This window comes from Amblyomma mixtum, chromosome 1 (assembly GCF_055824585.1).
Source record: "Amblyomma mixtum isolate Tamu chromosome 1, ASM5582458v1, whole genome shotgun sequence".
Lineage (NCBI taxonomy): Eukaryota > Metazoa > Arthropoda > Arachnida > Ixodida > Ixodidae > Amblyomma > Amblyomma mixtum.
Genome location: NC_143012.1, coordinates 72,401,869 through 72,421,292, shown reverse-complemented (window position 1 = coordinate 72,421,292; position 19,424 = coordinate 72,401,869). Strand labels below are relative to the sequence as shown.

Here is a 19,424-nt window from a genome sequence, read left to right as displayed (position 1 = left end):
CGGTGGATACAGAGATGAGGTAGGCTGACAAAGTCGGACATGGGCTCAAGGGCATTGCAGGCGGCGCTTTCAATCTGCTCGTTTACAAAAACTGTGACATGATTGCAGTCATCATCAAAGAATGCCGCCGCTTCGAGGACGCCAAAAGCCAACGGATCACTCACCATATCGCCCGCCAGCCCAACACGGCTGCGACTTCGTTCTGCCAAGATCTTTGTTCTTGGAACCAGGCGACCTCTCCTGAGAACGTGACCCGTATTGTACGCCGTGAGCTTGAAGCAATTGGTCCGGCTCCCTTAGCAACACTTGTGGCCAACCAGCCCCTTCCACTTGTTCAAGCCGTCGTGCGCCAGGAAATTGCTAACTTGGCTTTGAACTCTGTCGCCGCTATTCATCCCTCTCAAATACCCGAAGTCCCTCCTGTATATCCTTTCCTGCCTCTTTACGCCGCTCCTGGACCGCTCAATCCCTCCGAGTGGCGTACGCCTGACGACAGGCCCATCTGTTTCAACTGGTTTAGTGTCGGCCACATCGCCCGTCATTACCGTAGTCGATGGTACTCCTCCCAGCGGGCCCGTTACTCGACCCCACCTTATCGCCCCGACGCTGCAGACTCAAGCTCTTTCTCGCGACACTTGGACCCATCAAGCCCCACCACCGACGTCTAGCCGCCCCGGTTCAGCCACTCACCATTCCCACAGCGCCGCCAGTCCCGTTCGCCGCAACGACCACGCACTTCCTCTCCCGGCTCCTACGGACGATCACGGGCGGAAAACTAGTTTCTGCACCGTCTAGAGGTGATGCTGCAGTGACGACCCGGCTCCAAAATCCTCGTTTAGTTCTTCGTGCCTCGCGCAATTTACTGACCATACAAGTCGATGGCGTTGCCGTCTCTGCTCTGGTTGACACAGGCGCCCACATTTCTGTGATGAGTTCCGACCTGCGACACCGCCTCTGCAAATTACTGACGCCTGCGCCTACAGCCATTGTTTGAGTTGTCGATGGCACAATGTTCCCAGTCCTCGGCCTGTGTCCGGCATTGCGTCACCATTTGCGACCTCTGTCAGCGCGGGAAGAAGCCTTCGGCACCACCTCCTGGTCTTCTGCATTCCATGACGTGCCTGTGGAGCCATTCCACCCTGTAGGGCTCGACCTCCTTGGACCATTCCAGATCTCGGAATCCAGAAATAGGCGGGTCGCAGTAGCCACAGACGATACCACTCGGTATGCGATCACCCGTGCATTGCCAACGAGCTGCGCGACCGATGTCGCTGACTTTCTTTTGCACAATTTTATTCTACAAGATAGTGACCCTCATCAACTACTCACTGACCGCGGACGCTATTTCCTGTCCAGAGTTGTTGACGACATCCTGCGTTCATATTCTACCAAGCATAAGATTTCCACAGCATACCACCTCCAGACAAACGGGCTAACCGAGAGTTTGCATCGAATATTAACAGACATGTACGTCTATGTACGTCTCCCTCGACTACAAAGACTGGGATCTCGCCTTGCCCTATGTGACGTTCGCTTACAACACCTTCCGGCATGACACAACTGGTTACTATCCGCTCTATCTCTTATAAGGCAGCCGCCGCGGTGGCTCAGTGGCTATGGTGCTCGGCTGCTGACCCAAAAGACGCGGGTTCGATCCCGGCCGCGGCGGCTAGAATTTCTTTGGAGGAGAAATTCTAGAGGCCCGTGTACTGTGCGATGTCAGTGCACGTTAAAGAACCCCAGGAGGTCGAAATTTCCGGAGCCCTCCACTACGGCGTCTCTCATAGCCTTAGTCGCTTTGGGACGTTAAACCCCACAAAACCAAAACCAATCTTATAAGGCAGACACACCGTCCTGGCGTTGGACACACTCGTCCCATGCGCTGACCATCCCGTCACCGTCTACGCCCGTGACGCCAATGCTCAAGCTGCACACGCTCGCCAAATCGCCCGTACTCGGCTCCAAGCGTCCGAGCAAGCACAGAAGTCTATATATGATAATCGCCATCGCCATGTCGCCTACGAACCGCGGTCGCTCGTTCTTCTATGTCCCTTTCCCGTCGCGTCGGCCTCTGTAAGAAACTTTCGTCCCCCTACCAAGGTCCTTATCGTGTTGTGCATCAGGTCACCTACATCACGTATGAAGTTGCTCCTCATACACCTGCATCCTCATAATGTAGACCACCCACCGACATTGTTCACGTTATGCGCCTCAAGCCCTACCACACCGCTCCGCTATCACCGGCCTAACGCCGGGACGGCGCTCGTGGCCCCGGGGGTCATGCTACGACGAAGAGGAAGTGGGAGACGATGCGGCCTCCTGCGTGGAGGGGAGGGAAGAAGTAGAAGAGGTTGATGGTGCTACCTGTTCGCGTTGGTGTTCCCTGCTGCTTCCTACTAGGAAGTATTCACCTACCGCTTTAAAATAAATGTAAGTAGCATTTAGCCGTAAGAATATAAAGACAACCAGGAAATTCTTCTGCGGGGGAACACCCCGTGTCTCTCGCTCGGAACGCATCCCACGGCTGTGACGACCTCTCGAAATACTTGCACATACCTCGTCATTGATAACCAGGCATTGGTGCAGCAGGTCGAGCATATATCTATCTGTTTCTCGGACCACAACCTTACTTCATGACAATCAGAACTGATAGTGGACCGTTTCATGAAGAAAGAATATGTATGAGAGATAGCATGTTGTCTATAATTGTACATACATGTCTTGTTCGAATTCTTCGCCTCAACCTGTCGAAAAGCTGAAACGGGTGATGAACTGCGCTCAAATTTCGCATTAGGAAGTACCGTAATCGTCGGCAATTTCTTCAGCCGCCGGTGCCCGGTGGGAACGAGAACCTCTCCTGTGAGTCGTAACAATGTACGCAGAAGAAATGTGGAGCGTGCCTTGCCTGGATGCGATATGACGAGGCAAGTCTGGTCGCGTCTTGCACCACAAACGAACCCATAAAGCCGAAAATGCCATTATAAAGCTGCGCGTGAATAAGATTTATAATTTTGGCGACCTCTGAGTGATCAGACATCAGAATAGCCCATGCTTTGCTTATAAAAAATGAGTGCCAAAGGCTTGAGTAAAGAAGCAGGGCTGCTTTAAGCCAAATGAACCAGGCTGTCGACCGTCCATGCATCTTGTCGAGCACCCGCGTAGACCACTCCGAATGCAAATTCTCGCTGCATGTGGGGCTTCACTTCTTATCGTCATCCTGCTGCTGTTTCCTGCCTACAGAATGCTCGCGTATCCACATGGGGCCCTTAACGCGCCTTCCAGACAACCCAGGAGGCAGCATTTCTTCACTGGAAAAGTTTCCGTACATGACAGCGATAGAATAAGAAAATCTGCATAAACAACACAACAAATGTGGCGATGGACGCACGTAATTGGGCAAACGCGTAAACTAAGCGCTTAATTCGTCTTTATTTTCGCCGTTATTTAGGAAACGGTTCAAAAACTATCCCAACCACTTTCAGGCATCGCGGGCATCTTCGCACATAATACATTACGTTATGGAGAGTCGCAAGCGTAAAAAAAAGACAAAAGGAGTGAAGTTAACTGGTAGAAACAGTGCACCGACAGCTGGGAGGGCAGCTGCGAGGGCAGGCATCACAGCGACAGCCCCCGGCGCCGCACCGCTACGAGGCACCTCGGGCGCGTCACTGTCAGGTTCCGTGGGCGGCGCCTTCGTCGTCGTCGTCGTGCTCGCGTCTTTCTGACCCTGCAGAGGCCCGTGGTCCCGACGCACTCCGTTCCTTCCGGGCATAGAGAGCAGGGCCGCCCGGACCGGTACAACTCCTGGTAGGCCACGTTGCCGGGCGGCGATTAGTTCCAAACATACATTTGTAAGTTTAAAAATATGACTATATATGGTCTAGCTCGGTATTAGATAGCAATTGCCGCAGCCAGCAACACTATTTTGCTTCACCATTCCTATTTTTATTTTTAAAAGTAAACCACTACCCCCACCACGGTTTGGCTCTGGTAAAACCTGGAGGATTCCGAAAGGAACATCCGCGCGTAGCCATATATTGTTGCGTGAGCTACAATGACCAAAGGCGTGTTCTTGCACGACCATACTGCGCATGCGCAAGGAGCAAGTGACGTCACTACGCACAGCTGGCTTGCCTCGCCGCGCACGCTCGCCTTCCTTCCCTTAAAAGGATCGGAGTGCAAACGTTGACAATGCCAACGCCAATAACACAAAGAACGCCGATGGCCTATGGCTTCAGCACAGAGTTTTGCCACAACATTGTCAATGCCTGCATCTCACAGCTCTCTCTCATCACCCCACGTACCTATGTATAAGCACGATTCAGGCGTCCACTGACCTAGGGAGCTATTATACACACTTATCCTTAAAATTATTCGAGTGTAAAACATGGACAACGCCAACGGCAATGAGCACAATGAACGCCGATGGCCTTACCTGCCGCGGTGGCCCAGTGGTGAGGCGCTCGTCTAGTGAGCCGGAGTACACGGTTGCGAACTCGACCGCGGCGGCCGCGTTTCGATGGAGGCGAAACGCAAGAGGCGCCCGTGTGCTGTGCGATGTCAGTGCACGTTAAATATCCCCAGGTCGTCGAAATTATTCTGGAGACCTCCACTACGGCACCTCTTTCTCTCTTTATTCTTTCACTAGCACCTTCCTCCCCTTCCCTTACTGCGCGGTTAAGGCGCTCACCGAGATATGTGAGACAGATACTGCTCCATTTCCTTTCCTGGCCGACGCCAACGTGCCCAACGCCAATGAACACAACGAACGCCGACGGCCTATGGCTTCAGAGCTGCGTTTCTAGCATAACGTTGTAAAGTCAACGCATGCAGCGCGCACCTGTCACTACCGCCACTTAGCTTAAAGCATGGTTGACGTTTCCATCGATCCAAGAGGGCAGTTATGCGTCTTCCTTCTGGTTCAGGTGTCCACCGTGGTGTGGACACCTCGCCCTCACCTCACGGTACGTATATCCTGGCATAGCAGAGCTGTTGGTGTTGTTGCGACTGAGAGAAGAATGAAAAGGAAATTGCACGGGCCTGCCAACTGGCTCAGGCCGAGCCACCACCGCTGCCACGTGCAGATAGAGAGGAGTTAAAAGATCAGAGGAAAGAGAAAAAGAAAAGAAAAGACGGTGGTGGTGGTGGAAAACATTTATGTACAGGTATAATTCCTATGGCCGCACCTCTATCACTAATCTTATTAAAAAGAGTGGCTTACCATCCGTTACTGATAGAAACCGTATCTGTCGTTTGAAATTCTTTTTCCAGTTAATTCATGGGCAATACAACATTGACATCTCGAAAATTGTTAGTTACTCTAGTGGTTATGCAACACGCCTGAGACATTCTCTTTCCGTAAAACCTTTATCCACAAGAACAAACTGCTGCAAATATTCCTATTTTCCGAGAACCATTACCGAATGGAACAACCTTGCTGGTCATATAGTCGAAGAGAATAATTTGTCCCATTTTGAGGAGCTGCTGCAACAAGTGAAGAAATTTTGAATGTTCGGTTGATGAGTAATTTGTTTAGATTTACTTAATTATGTGCCTGGCTCTATGACTGCAGTATATATATTCTGAGGTTGTGAATTGATACAGTACAGTGTGATGTACTAATTTCGTTGCTGTGACGCCTTGTCTGCTGTATTTCCTTTTCTTTGTCCTTTGGTGTTACACAAATCATGTACCCACCTGCGATGGTCTTGTAGTTCAAGACCGCAGTATTTATAAATAAATAAATAAAATAAATAAATAAAGGAGGTTATGCATGAGCTGACCCAGAGGGGGCCAGCCCTTCCAAATACTAGGTGGAGGTCCCTAGTTCGGGACCCCAGTGGCATCGGCCGCCGCCCAGGCTCGCGCGACCAAGGTCCGTTGGGCCTGCAGGTCAGAGCAGCCGAGCAGGGTCGCCTCCCAGTCCTCCCGGGTTGGGTTGGGGTGAGGGGGGATAGCAGGGTTGGAGGGGCAGGCCCACGCCATGTGGTAGATGTCCGAAGACTTCTCCGCACAGTGCGGACAGCTGCCCGAGAAAGAAGGGTCGAAGTGTTTCAGAGCTGCCGGGCACAGCAAAGTATTAGTATACAGGCGGAGCAGAAGCCGCTCCTCCGCCTTTGACAGACCTTTACACGGGCGGGGATAAAGACCATGGCCAGATTGAGAGAGTAAAACGATGTCTTTGAAGGTGTAAGCTGGAATAATTTCGAGTTCCTGATCGTCAGGGTCGGAGGGGAATGTCCGGTGAGAGAGCGCGCGGGCGGCGGCGTCAGCTGCCTCATTTCCCTCAAGGCCCATATGAGCAGGAGCCCAAACGATACGCCGGTGCGCGGGGTCACCGGTGTAGACGCTGTTTTGAAGAATGCGGTAGGCTAGATACGGTACCCAGCCCTGGTCGACGTTCCGACATGCCCCTCGCGAGTCGTAAATAATTGTTTTTGAATTGGAATCACATGCAGCCAACGCAATGGCGACCTCCTCCGCGTGTGTTATATCACGGGCTCGGAAAGTAAGGCCGTTCACTGTTTTGGATTGGTGGATGATTGCGGCTGTGTACCATCCCCCATGGTGGGGGATTGAGGCATCCACGTAGAATACGCCGGGTTTCGATCCATAGTGGCGGGCCAGGGCTTCCGCCCGCGCCAGGCGCCGGCCATTATGGTCCTCACGGTTCATGTTCGCGGGAAGAGGGCGCACGTGGAGGGCGCATCTCCACTGGGATGGAATACGTACGCGCTCTTCCATGAGAGTGGTATGTTGGATGTGTAGTCGGGCACGGAGGCGGCGACCCGACGATGTCTTCGAGAGACGTGTGTATTGGTTAGTCAAGTGGGCTTCTCGGAGCTCCCGAAATGTGTTCACCATGCCTAGCCCCAGGAGGCGCTTGTTGGAGGTGGTCACGGGGAGGCCTAGAGCCCGCTTAATAATTTTGCGGAGGATGACTTCGAGTGAATCCTCGTCTTGCTTCCGCAGGTGGAGGTATGGAGTCGAATATAGAATTCGACTCGTTACAAATGCATGCGCCAGCCGCAAGGCGTCCTTACATCGTAACCCCCCGCGCTTGTTAGAAACCCGGCGGACCAAGCGGCCCACCTGGTCCCCCACCTGACGGAGTTTGGCCAATATTGTTTCTGACCGTCTGTCTTGATGTATAAAGAGCCTCAGTACCCGGACTTCGATATTTTCAGATATTGGACCTGTCTCGAGAGACAATGAAATTTTGGCTGTGCACTTTGGTGAGGGGCGTATGTGCACAAATTCAGACTTTTGGGTGGAGCATTGGAGGCCGCAGCGGCGAGCATAACTGTCCACTATGGTCGCCGCCTCCTGCAGGTTAGCCTCAATGTCTGCAAGGGAACCCTGCGTGGCCCACAGGGTGATGTCATCAGCATACAGCGCATGCTGCAAACCGGCGATAGCGTTCAGCTGGGCCGGTAGGCGCATCATAGCCAAATTGAATAAAGAAAAGACGCGCGTCGCAGCAACAACCGCGTCCGCCGGAGCGGACGCTCGCTGAAAAAACAGATAAGCGGCCGTTGCCGCGATTCCAGCTAAGCCGCTGCCAATTTTATATACGCTACAAGCCACGCAGATAGCAATGCGCAATCGCTACTGCGCATCAGAGAGGGAGAGAGAAGGTGAGAGAGACTGTCGGCGAGGCTAGGGAAAGCGCCTGGCGGCGGCGGCGACAGCCCATGCGCGCCAGCTGTGAGCCGTGTGACGTCACCCGCTCCTCAAGCATGCGCAGCTTGGCCTTTCCAGAGCTCCGCGAAATGCCTCCGTGACTAGTGTTGTGCTGCTTTCGCAGCGAAAGATTGCACTGCTGCCGACGGCGTATCAGCGTGCCCAGGCAATGTGGTTTGGTTTGGTTTGGTTTATTGGGGTTTAACGTCCCGAAGCAACTCAGGCTATGAGGGACGACGTAGTGAAGGGCTCCGGAAATTTCGACCACCTGGGGTTCTTTAACGTGCACTGGCATCGCACAGCACACGGGCCTCTAGAATTTCTCGTCATCGAAATTCAGCCGCCGCGGCCGGGATCGACCCAGGCAATGTGGGTATAATTTTTAAGGCGAAAGCCTTTAATGCCTTATCGCCGTAAGCTGGAGTTGCCGACAGAAATGTGACGCTTTTCAATTGGTCGCGACGTCACAGTGCATGAATTTCAAACATGGCAAATTGTACTTGGCTAGTAACCATGCAACAAATAAAAGGGATGGTGTGGTGATGCTCAAAGTAAGTGTGACTGAGTTTAGTTAATTAGTTAATCAACCAATGAGCCTAATTAACCTTTCTAGTCAGACCAGAAAAATAAATAAAATCAAGTAAGAAAATTCAGGGGGCGCTTTGTTCACCTAAAGTACGGTGAGGCGAAATCCTTAAGCGCAGTGTTTCTGCATGTGTCAGTGATGTGTGGTTAAGACGTTAAGCTCCGCCTCTAAGAGTGGAACGCGACAGCGTCTTGCATCGCTGCCAAGTAGTCCACAGAACGCCATCACTCGTCCGGCTCTACCCTTGCTCGTCGGTAAATTGGTTTTTGAGGAATGGAAATGTATCTGTCTCGCATGCCTCGGTGGACACCTGAACCTCGCCCTAAAGGGATACTGAAGTAAAATCTGAAAATTGAACAAAAAGGCTGAATATAGATTCTCGGAATGTGATTACACCGAAATCTAGTCGTCACTGCGCATATTTTTCAGGGGATGGTTTTATTTTCGATGTTTCATGAGCGCGCGCCAAGCCCCCCCCCCCCCCCCCCGGTCGGCGCGAGGTGGAAAGCGTGACGTCATGGCACCCTCCCGCGGCGACAAATATGGCGGCGCCCTTCGATGCATGAAACCTCGCTTCGGACTGGTTGCGTCGTTGTTACTGACTTCTTCAGCGCGTTCACTGGCCATAAATGGCCCACCAGTCTTTCGCTTCATCTCCTGTTGCACTAAGAAAACTTACGAGTAATAAATTTGCTTTATTTTTTATTTAGAGTGATGATTCTGCCTCCTTTAGGCTAAGAGGGGTGTCGGTTTGTTGACAACAATGCTTCCCCTCCTAACCACCAGATGGCGCCACTAGTCTGAACTACGTCGCGCTTCTGTTTTAAAGGCGAGGTCCGGAAAAAGTAGCTGCATTTAGCGGACGTAAGCGTGCATACGGTTATGGTATGTAGACAGCATCGATTAACATTTTGACATAGCTGTGTACTCTGTGAGCAGACGACACACATGAAAGAGCTGCGAGTAGCGATGGCAATCGTGCTTCTGCGGGAACGGCGGGCGCGCGGGTGTTGTGACGTCTAGTCGCAGCTTCCACAGGCGGCCACCAGGTGCAACGATACGGCAACAAATCGCGAAAAAGAGCGTGTTATCTGCCTTTCTCGCTAAAATGCTTGTCGACCAAATATTTTTAGGGGAATCCCCCAAGGTGGAGTAGATTTGTAATAAGGGAGTAAATTACTCATTGACGTCCACCCGAGCGCAGCCATACGGCCACAAAGGAAAGCTACACAGCTTTCACAGAAACTTCGTAGTTAAAGAAAAATTCGTCCTGGTCCGGGGTTCGAACCCGGGACCACCGCCACACCGGAGCAGTCGCTCTACCAATTGAGCTAACCGGGACGGCAAGCTTATGGTAGGGCGAGAGCGAATTGATCTATAACTCGAAGTGAGAACAGTGTTGACCAAATATTTTTAGGGGAATCCCCCAAGGTGGAGTAGATTTGTAATAAGGGAGTAATTACTCATTGACGTCCACCCGAGCGCAGCCATACGGCCACAAAGGAAAGCTACACAGCTTTCACAGAAACTTCGTAGTTAAAGAAAAATTCGTCCTGGTCCGGGGTTCGAACCCGGGACCACCGCTACACCGGAGCAGTCGCTCTACCAATTGAGCTAACCGGGACTTTTTTTTTTTTTGTCTTTATTGCCTGTTTTGACAGATTACAACAGATCATAAACAGATGTTCTGCGCTGCACACTCAAACAACAAGAACGGACATGTGTTTCACTCGTGTGAGAAAATCAAAACTTTCTCAGGGAACACAACTCTCCCATCAACTCGATAACTTCATCTCCAAAACATAGCTCCTTGTACACTTCACGTAGCTTAAATATGCTTTCTTTGAAGTAATCGCGGACAGAACGCGCATCTTCATCACAGTGTCGTACAGCCATCCTGCTTCGCCAAATACTGTGCAGGCCAAGCAGGAAAATTACATCATATTTATAAAGATCCGGCTCTATGTCCAGGAATCGTATCCCATACGGCGTTAGGGGTAAGTCTTTCTTTATTGTACGCTGGAGCACGTCCCAAAAGAGCAGCGCATCCCAGCAATCAATAAAAACGTGTTCTATTGACTCTGGTTTGCGACACAACAAGCAGTCAGCACCCCATGGTAGAAACAATCCCTTTTCCTCCATCCATGTTTTAACCGGCAACGTCCCAGTGTGTAACTTGAAGAAGAACGTCTTCACACCCGCTGGCACCAACATTTTTCGTACTCTTTTTAAAACATTTCCTGCTTGGCCTCCACTATACATAGATCGATAGATTGGCTCCGGGAAGACAGAGTCGAGCAAATCATTTAACAATTTTTTACGCGTGACATTAGAAAGATATTCCAAACTAAAGCGCGCATTCAGAAACCGGAAAGCAAAGACCACTTCTTTCAAAAACCTACTTGCACTGTATCTCATCCCGTCCACACTGGAAATAACATAGTTTGGCAAAGCCGAAGAAAGCCTCACTTGAATAAATGTCCGCAGGAAAGGGTCGCGTTGATCTCGAAGAAACAGAAATCTTGACACCACCTGCCTCAGGTACAAGTGTGGCAAGGAAAGACCCCCTTTTCTCAAACGCAGAAATAAATTATCACGTTTAGTCCTCTCCCATGAGGACTGCCAAACAAAAACTGCGAAGAGACGATGAAACTTTTGAATGCTAAGTCGAGAGCATGAAAGGACCTGCAACAAATAGCACACTTTTGAAACCAGATATACATTGCATATGTTTGCGCGCGTGAATACAGACAGTTCCTTCCCCGACCATTTCTGTGCACGCGTGGAGAGTTCTTGAATTTTCTCCTTCCAAAAGTCATCGTTATCTCGATACTTGTCAAGAGGTACACCTAGGTATTTGGAAGGAACATGTGACCATTTTACACTTGCATGAAACAAAGGCGCTGATGCCCAATTCCCATGCCAAAGGCCCGCACACTTGTCCAGGTTAACAACGCTATTGGTTACATCACAAAATCTACGAACAACCGACATCGCATGTTCTATGCTGCTGTGGTCACTACAGAAAACTGCCACATCATCGGCATAAGCCAATACTTTAATTTCACATGCTTCCAGTTCGAAACCACGAATACAGCTGTTATTTATTACATTTCGGCAAAGTGGCTCCAGGTACAGAGCGAAAAGTAGCGGTGACATTGGGCAGCCTTGCCGCACGGATGCTCTAACGGCAATTCTGTCTGTGAGCTCTCGGTTAACAACCAGATTCGTGGTACAGTTGCTATAGGCCATTTTAACCCCTTTTAAAATAACTTCTCCAACACAGACATGTTCAAGGATTTTAAAAAGAATGTCATGACATACACGGTCAAATGCCTTCTCTAAATCAATTTGCAACATTGCGACTCGCCTAAAGTCAGCGTCACAGCATTCCAGTATACTCCGAGTGACATGAACATTCGTGAAGATGGTCCGCCCTTGAATTCCACACGTCTGGTGGGGGCCAACCAAGATGTCCATAACTGATTGTAAACGTTTGGCTAATACTTTCATAAAAATTTTATAATCAACATTAGTAAGCGTTATCGGCCGATAACCTGTAACTTGCTTAAGCTGAGCAGGATTGTCAGTTTTCGGTATAAGTACTGTATGTGCACGAGAAAACGACGGTGGTAAAATACCAGTTCTAAATGACTCTTCATAAACGCGTTGCAAAATGAGAGCAGTTTCACTTTTGAACGCCTTATAAAATTCTGCTGTTATCCCGTCAGTACCTGGCGATTTCCCCAAGTGAAGCTCATCAATAGCGCATTCCAATTCCGCTGTTGATAAGTCGGCAGACAGGATGTCAGTGTCTTCACTGGTCAGTCGGGGTAATAGACTTAAAAATTCATCCTGAAAGGCCTGTACATCTGCCGATTTGGAAGCGAACAAATCACGGTAATGCTCACTGAAAGCCTCCCTTATCGCCTTGGGATTGTCTGTCAGAATGCCTTTGTTTTCAATTTCTACGATATCTTTTCTTCTAGCGTATCTTTTTTCTGTCGTCAAATTTCGCCTACTGGGCATATCATCTGCCAGCAAGCGATCTGCTCGTGCACGAATTGCAGCTCCCTGAAACAATGTCGCATCGATAACCTCAAGCTTTGCTTTAACTTCGTTGATAAGGTCACTGTATAGTCCCGGAGCTCTATTTTCCTCTGTAATTAATTCTTTCAACATCTGTTTTAGGTTCTTCTGTTTCGCTTTCTCAGCGTGCTTGATTTCTACGGACCTTTCAATAGCCCTCATTTTGACATCAATTTTGAATTCCTCCCACTTTTCTGCCCAACTTTTTCCATAATTCAACCGAACTTCTTCTAACACGTTCTTTGTTTCTAAAACAAACGAATCGTCCTTTAGTAACTTTGCATTCAGTTTCCACAAGTCCCAGCTGAATTTCGCTTGAGGTGTCACATTCCTGCCAATGGTGAATATGACACAACAGTGATCGCTAAACGTAACCGGTTCGACGATGTAGTTATCGCAAATAGCCGCCAGCTCAAGGGAAACGTAAGCTCTATCTAGCCTAGCATGACTACACCCTTGAAAATGTGTATAATGACGCCTCATTCCGCCCTTTGCAAACTGGGCTACGTCTTGAAGTGAATACTTTTCAATGTTTTCTTTCAAGAAAACAGCACTTTCGCTTTCGGTGACTGTTGAGCCTGATCGGTCATCTGCACTGAGAACACAATTGAAATCCCCTAAAAGAATGACAAGTCTATTGCATTCCAGATACGCACATAGTTCCTGGAAAAACAAAAGTCGTTCACGGGGTTTCGTAGGAGCATACACACAGATAACTCTCAAATATTCCTCCCCGTACAACAGATCACAGAGCACAAACCTTCCCCTCGTGCAATACACCACTGCTTGTTCCTCGATATTAAGACTGTTCTTAATTAACAGAACACAGCCCGCTGATGTCCCCACTGCATGACTAGCACGCACGTTATATCGCGGCTTGAACTGCGCAACCATAGCGTCTGTCGCGCTCGCACTCTCTACCTTTGTTTCTTGTACTGCAAGAATGTCCAGGTCTTTCTCATAGAGCAGGCGCCTTAGCTGACATTGTTTACGTCTAGCTGCTAGTCCACGCACGTTTAACGTGCCGCATTTTAAATTTGACGGAAGACAAGCCATGCTGAAAATCCTGAGCACAATAAGGTACAAGTCCCTTACCAGGCGTACGCCTTACCCTCCGAGAAGGGGCGATTAATCAGCGCTCCTTGCGCTGCGCACGGGAGACGCGGACGATGAACGACACTCAGGCACATACTTCCCCTTGGCCCCGGTGGGTCTGAGCCACTGGCGCTCAAGGCGTTGCGACCTGACCTCGGTGGAAGGTTGTGAAGGGGACGGCAACACCGTCTTGGCACGCTTAGCCGGACCGAAGGTGTCATGTGATGCCCTTTCATCCTCGACTGGCTCCGCTTCGGCGTTCATGGCAGACGCCTGGTCACTCATCGGCGGCGTTTCAGTCGCGTTGCTCAAAGCTCGTTGTTTGTTCGGCGTCTTGCTCGAAGTTTCCATGTTTCCGTTGGAGACGCTTCCCTGTTCCCCAGACGCACTCTTCTTTGGACGATCATCAGGGGCCGCCGTTTCAGCTTCCTCAACGTCCATGATATCCTCTTTATCATCACAGTCCTCTGAGGCCGCCCCTATCACACTGGCGTACGTACGTATGCAGTCCTCACGGACATGACCAAAGGCTCGGCACTTAGTGCAGCGAGGCGTCTGGCAGTCGCGGCGGATATGCCCGCGTCTGCGACATCGGAGACAAACAGGCGCCCTACCGGGCACAACCACAAGGACGGAGCCCCCGTAGAATTTGAAAAGATGCGGTAGCTCCTCCGCCGTGACTCCCTCTTTAAGCACCATTCGAGCGACACGTGTTGTCGACTCCGCCGATTCAAATCCTGGAACACTCCATTCCTCATGCTGAATTTCCATCACTTCCCCAAACTCGCTCAGGGCCTTCCGTAGGGTCTCACTGGGTATGTGAAATGGCACCCAGTGAATCTTCACCTTGATCTCCTTTCGACAGGGATCAATAATGGCACAGTAACCGCCTTTCACACTCAGGCCCCCGGCCGCAAGTACAGTGTCCTTCGCCTCCTGGGTGCGGAACCTCACGAGCCAGAGGTGGCTCATCTGGTAAGCGCCAATGCCGCTGACATCCCTAAGGACGCCGGCATCTTCTAATGGTTGACGAAAGTCCTCTATTCGATATGGACGCTTCGAGGTATCACCGTGCAAGAAAACACACAAACGCATACCTTCGTCAGCCGGCAGTGACGGTAGCAGAAAGCGATAACCAGTAGGTGGTCCAGACACCGATTCATCCCGACCAACAAAGGCCGTTGCGACACCTCGCCCGGAGCGAGCCATTTCTGCGTCCGTCTAGCAGGGCAGCCAGAAGCAGAATCCGAGCTAACCGGGACGGCAAGCTTATGGTAGGGCGAGAGCGAATTGATCTATAACTCGAAGTGAGAACAGTGTTGACCAAATATTTTTAGGGGAATCCCCCAAGGTGGAGTAGATTTGTAATGCTTGTCATATCAATTTTAGCAGTCAAGCTCTTGTTTACATGCAAAAGAGGAGCTCCAAAAGTTTGGTTCAGTCCTAAGGGAAGGGAGAAAGATGGGAGTGAACGGAGACACCGTATTCACTAGACGCGCCTTTGTTCATTTCAAAGCATCGAGCCGGCATGGCGGATTGGTTAGCATGCTCGCCTCGCACTCCGGAGACCGGGGTTCGATTCACGAACTCAACCAATTTCCTACTCAGTTTTATTTACCTGGCCTGACTAGAAAGGTTAATTAGGCTAATAGGGTAATTATGCAATTAAATAAACTCATTTGCAGTTACTTGGAGCATCACTATACGATCCCTTTATCTGGTTGCATGGTTACTAGCCAAAGTACAATTGGCCCCGTTTAAAATTCGCGCACTGTGACGTCATGACCGTTCGGCAATTTGAAAAGCGTGACATTTCTGTCGACAACTCCTGCCTACAACGATGGGGCATTAAAGGCTTCCGCCTTAAAATTTGGCGAATTTCGGAATCGAACCGTGGTCTCCGGAGAGCGAGACGAGCACGCTAACCACTCCGCCATGCCAGCTCGATGGCTTGGATTGAACAAAGGCGCGTCTAGTGAAAACGGTGTCTTTGTTCCATCCCATCTTTCTCCCTTCCCTTACGGCGAGGTTCAGGTGTGCACCGAGCCAAGCGAGACAGAAACATTTCCTTTCCTCAAAAACCAATTTACCGACGAGCAAGGCGTGCAGCCGAACGAGCGACGACGATCTGTGGACTCCCTGGCAGCGTTGCAAGACGCTGTCGCGTTCCGCTCTTAGGTTATGTTAGATTATTGGGGTTTAACGTCCCAAAGCAAATCAGGCTATCAGGGACGCGGTAGTGAAGTGCTGCGGAAATTTCGACCAGCTGGCGTTCTTTAACGTGCACTGACATCACAAAACACCCGGGCCTCTAGAATTTCGCCTCCATCGAAGTTCTAGAGGCCCGTGTGTTGTGCGATGTCAGTGCACGTGGGCCGCCGCGGCTGGGATCGAACACGCGTCTTTCGTTCAGCAGCCCACCGCCCTAACGACTGAGTCACCGCGGCAGGGCTGTACCACTCTTAGAGGCGAAGCTTAACATCTCAACCACAGATAGTGACACAAGCAGCAACTCCGCGCTTAGTGCTTCCGCCTGACCGCACTCAACGTCAAAAAAGTACCCGTCCTGAAGTTTTGGACTCGGAAGAGTACAGGAAGTCTTCGTCGGACTCTTCCCGAACAATGACGTGCCATGTGACACACTTCCCCCCCCCCCCCCCCCCCCTAGACCGCTGACTGAACAAGTTCTGACCCACCTTAGAAAAATTCACCGTTTTGCGTTGCTCGGGCTGGTCGTGAGGCACGACGGCTTCTTCAGTGGCGCAGCGTCGTACCAGCGCCTCGGCCACCTGGGCCAGCTCGTCCTCCCAGCGCATTTCGAGCATGTTGGCCGCCGCCGGAAAGTCGGCCAGATGTCCCGAAGCCAGGTGGCTGCGGTAGCGGTTGTGCTGCCAGACGATTTCCTCATTCCAGTCTTCCGTTTCGACTTTATGGACCTGGCACCAATCGTAGTACTGTCCGGAGCACATCGTGTGGCCTGACATACTTCTGTACGGGTCTGGGCACTTCGGCTTCTTGGCGGTGTCCAGAGGCAGCAGCGGGAGGACCAGCAGGGACAGCCGTGCGTGTTCCACCCTTCGTCTTCTTCTACTTGCGCTGCTGGGGCACGAGCTGGGGGATCGGAGCGCGAGAGGCGCAGAGACAAAAAAAAATTCAGGGGGCACTTTGGCTCTCTAAAGTGCTGCAAGGCGAAAGCATTTCCGTGCACACACTTTGTTTTTATTTCCTTTTTTTATTTTTCATATTGTTTTTTTTTGCTCTTTTTCTTGTTTTTGATGTTATTTTAATTTTAATTTCTTATTATTATTTTTTTGTTTTTATTTTTGTTTATTTTATGATTTTATTTTTCCTTTCCTTCACTTCATTCCTTTTATTCCATTTATGAAACCCATGCATTCACTAGATGCGCCTTTATTCATGCTCGAACCTTGAGCCTTCGTGGCGGAGTGGTAGCGTCTCCGCTTCAAATGCTAAAGGCTCTGGTTCGATTCCCACCCTCGGCGCAGTTTCTTTTTAAGCAGTGACGCCGAAAGGCCCACTCGTCGTCGGCAGTGACGCGTCGGCAGGAATGTCTGTCGACATTCCTGCCGACGCGTCTGCTAACGACAGTATGAGGCATTAAAGGCTTTCGCCTTAAAAATCTCTGCCTCTCCCGCAACCGAGAGTAGAGCAAGCATGAAATGTTTACGGGCATAGCAGTGGAACTCGACAGCGTGTTGTAGCGCTGCCAGGCAGGCCACGGAACGCCATCACCCATTCGTCGCGATACGTTGCCCATTGAACGCGACGCTTATTGAGGAAAGGAAATTACGCAGTAATTCTCTGGCATCTCGGTGGACACCCGAACCGCACCGTACAGGAAGGGAGGAACGCCACCACCCGTTCGGCGCGAAGCTACCGGCGCTTCTATGCCGGTCCTGTAGGAGGGCTAAGTGAGTCTCGTTAAATCTCGTACGGTGCCCGGATGCTCACGTTTCAGCTCCCGGATGTTTGGAATGAAGTGCCGGGATGAGTGGAATTCAGTTCCCGGATGTTGGCTTTCGGTCTCAGCGTGACGTCACCACACTGCCGACAACGGGAACTAAATACAATTCGTGCTTAAAAAAAGCTATCGAGAACGTTTACCTCATTCGAATCAGAGTGAAAGCCCTGATGTCTGCTGTGTAGAAGACGACGATGAGCAGGGAGTGTCGTAATCGCCTTTGGAAATTTCTTTCAGCCACTACACCGTGGCCAATCCCCCTATGTGGGTATGTTGTTGTCGTCCTCGTACAATGGCGCATGCCCACACAGGGAGATGGGCCAAGAAGTAGGCCGCACAGAGAGTTTTTGTGATGAATTTTTCCCATGGACCACAAATAAAGGATTGCTGCACGGAAGAGAAAAGTAAACAGAAATCAAAAATACCAAATGAAACGGGAAATGCATAACTCACGCTGGAGATGGACTCTGTGATTTGTAGTCCAGGGATTTAAAAAAGACAAATAATAATAGTAATAATAAGAAAAAAGGCGATGTCAGCAAATGTCAGCAAGGTAACCGATTAGGTTGCCATGTTCTAAGAGGAAGGGTGGTGGTGGTGAAAACATTTATTCAGAACAGGAGGTGTTTGGATCGGCCCGTAAGGGACCGATCCTCACAAACACTAGGTGGAGGTCCCTAGTTTGGGACCCCAGTGGCGGTAGCCGCCGCCCGGGCGCGCCCGACCAAGGCTTGTTGGGCCTGTAAGTCGTGGCAGCCGAGCAGGGTCGCCTCCCAGTCCTCCCGGGTTGGGTTGGGGATAGGGGGAATGGCCGGGTTGGAGGGGCTGGCCCACAGAAGTGCCGCTGGACAGAGCAGATATTCACCGCCTGTGTCTTGCCACTACCCCGTAGTGGCTATGTGCCATTTCATTTCAGGACAACCAAGATGGAAGTTAATGAAGACGGCGCTCTTCATTGCACGGCGCGACAGTGTGGTGCACTTTAACAGGTGCCGTGTTGGCTGCCGATAAAGCAATGTCATCGAAATCTTTGTTTCGCGAACAATGCGCCTCATCTCAATGCGTATTACGCGTCTGTGCGGAGTTATTTTCACATTCTGAAACCGTCGCGGTGGCTGAGTACCCGTGTTTGAACCTAGGTCGCTTCATTTTGGGGGGATGAGGCTCTATACCATTTCGACGCCAGGAATCAAACCCGGCGTTGGAGTGGTATAGAGCCTCACCGCCGCAAAAACGAAGTGAAGCAGACCGCGGGGGGCAGCGTTTCGATGGCGGCGAAACGTAATAAGCGTCCGCGTGCTGCGCGATGTCAGTGCACGTTAAAGAACCCCAGGTGGTCTAAATTACTCCGGTGACCTCTACTAAGGAATACGTCATGGATCAACACCGCATGAACGCTTAGACCGTGAGTGGGGTCGTGCGGAGACCCAGGAGGTGCGCGGGCCTCGAATTCTCTTGCCAAATAAAATTACGAGGAACTTAAGTGGCTAATGTGGTGAAAGGCGAAAGCTTGAGTGCTGCATTCTGCTACGCGATTGTTCACTTCAAATTCTGTTGGATTAACGGCCAATTAATTACGCTAAATCTTTGCCTTTAGGAGTGGAACGCGACAGATGTTGTAGCGCTGTCAGGTTGGTTGGTTGGTTGCGACTGAAAGAAGGATGAAAAGGAAAGTGCACGGGCCTGCCAACTGGCTCAAGCCGAGCCACCCCCGCTGCCCCGTGCAGATAGAAGAGAGTTGAAAGATAAGAGGAGAGAGTAAAAGAGAGAGTAAAGGCGTGCGTCGCAGCCAGCGTCCGCCGGGACGGACGCTGGCTGAAAAAATGGCTGAGGCTTAACTTGGTTAACCCTGGTCAGATGCGAAGCATATTGATGGCTAGGCTTGGTAATACATGGCTTTCCTTGGTTGAATACTTGGTCATTTTAATACAACCACTAGAAGCCTTCGGCGTGGGGGAAGACAACGGCATGGCTACAGCGGAACGCCGA

The 19,424-nt window shown here is 50.7% G+C and overlaps 1 protein-coding gene and 1 long non-coding RNA gene across 3 annotated transcripts; both read right to left on the bottom strand.

Annotated features, from left to right (window-relative positions):
• Window positions 1-3,410: 3,410 nt before the first annotated feature.
• Window positions 3,411-4,564, bottom strand: LOC149366771 (uncharacterized). Its single transcript, XR_016286880.1, has 2 exons — window positions 4,436-4,564; window positions 3,411-3,804 (listed from the first exon to the last, which is right to left on the bottom strand). It is a non-coding gene; the product is annotated as an uncharacterized LOC149366771 (long non-coding RNA).
• A 5,696-nt stretch (window positions 4,565-10,260) lies between these two features.
• On the bottom strand, window positions 10,261-14,691 carry LOC149366770 (uncharacterized). 2 transcript variants are annotated; one of them, XM_089552331.1, is made up of 2 exons: window positions 13,454-14,691; window positions 10,261-10,954 (listed from the first exon to the last, which is right to left on the bottom strand). In XM_089552331.1, the coding sequence occupies exon 1, from the start codon at window positions 14,660-14,662 to the stop codon at window positions 13,487-13,489; it is 1,176 nt and encodes a 391-aa protein (XP_089408457.1). In that variant the 5' UTR covers window positions 14,663-14,691; the 3' UTR covers window positions 10,261-10,954; window positions 13,454-13,486. The 2 variants fall into 2 exon arrangements, with proteins under 2 accessions (XP_089408457.1, XP_089408446.1); XM_089552320.1 differs by lacking the exon at window positions 10,261-10,954 and adding an exon at window positions 10,968-11,118.
• Window positions 14,692-19,424: the final 4,733 nt, after the last annotated feature.

Bases quoted from the DNA above. Each gene is read 5' to 3' on its own strand.
- LOC149366770 (XM_089552331.1), bottom strand. From the start codon at position 14,662: ATGGCTCGCTCCGGGCGAGGTGTCGCAACGGCCTTTGTTGGTCGGGAT.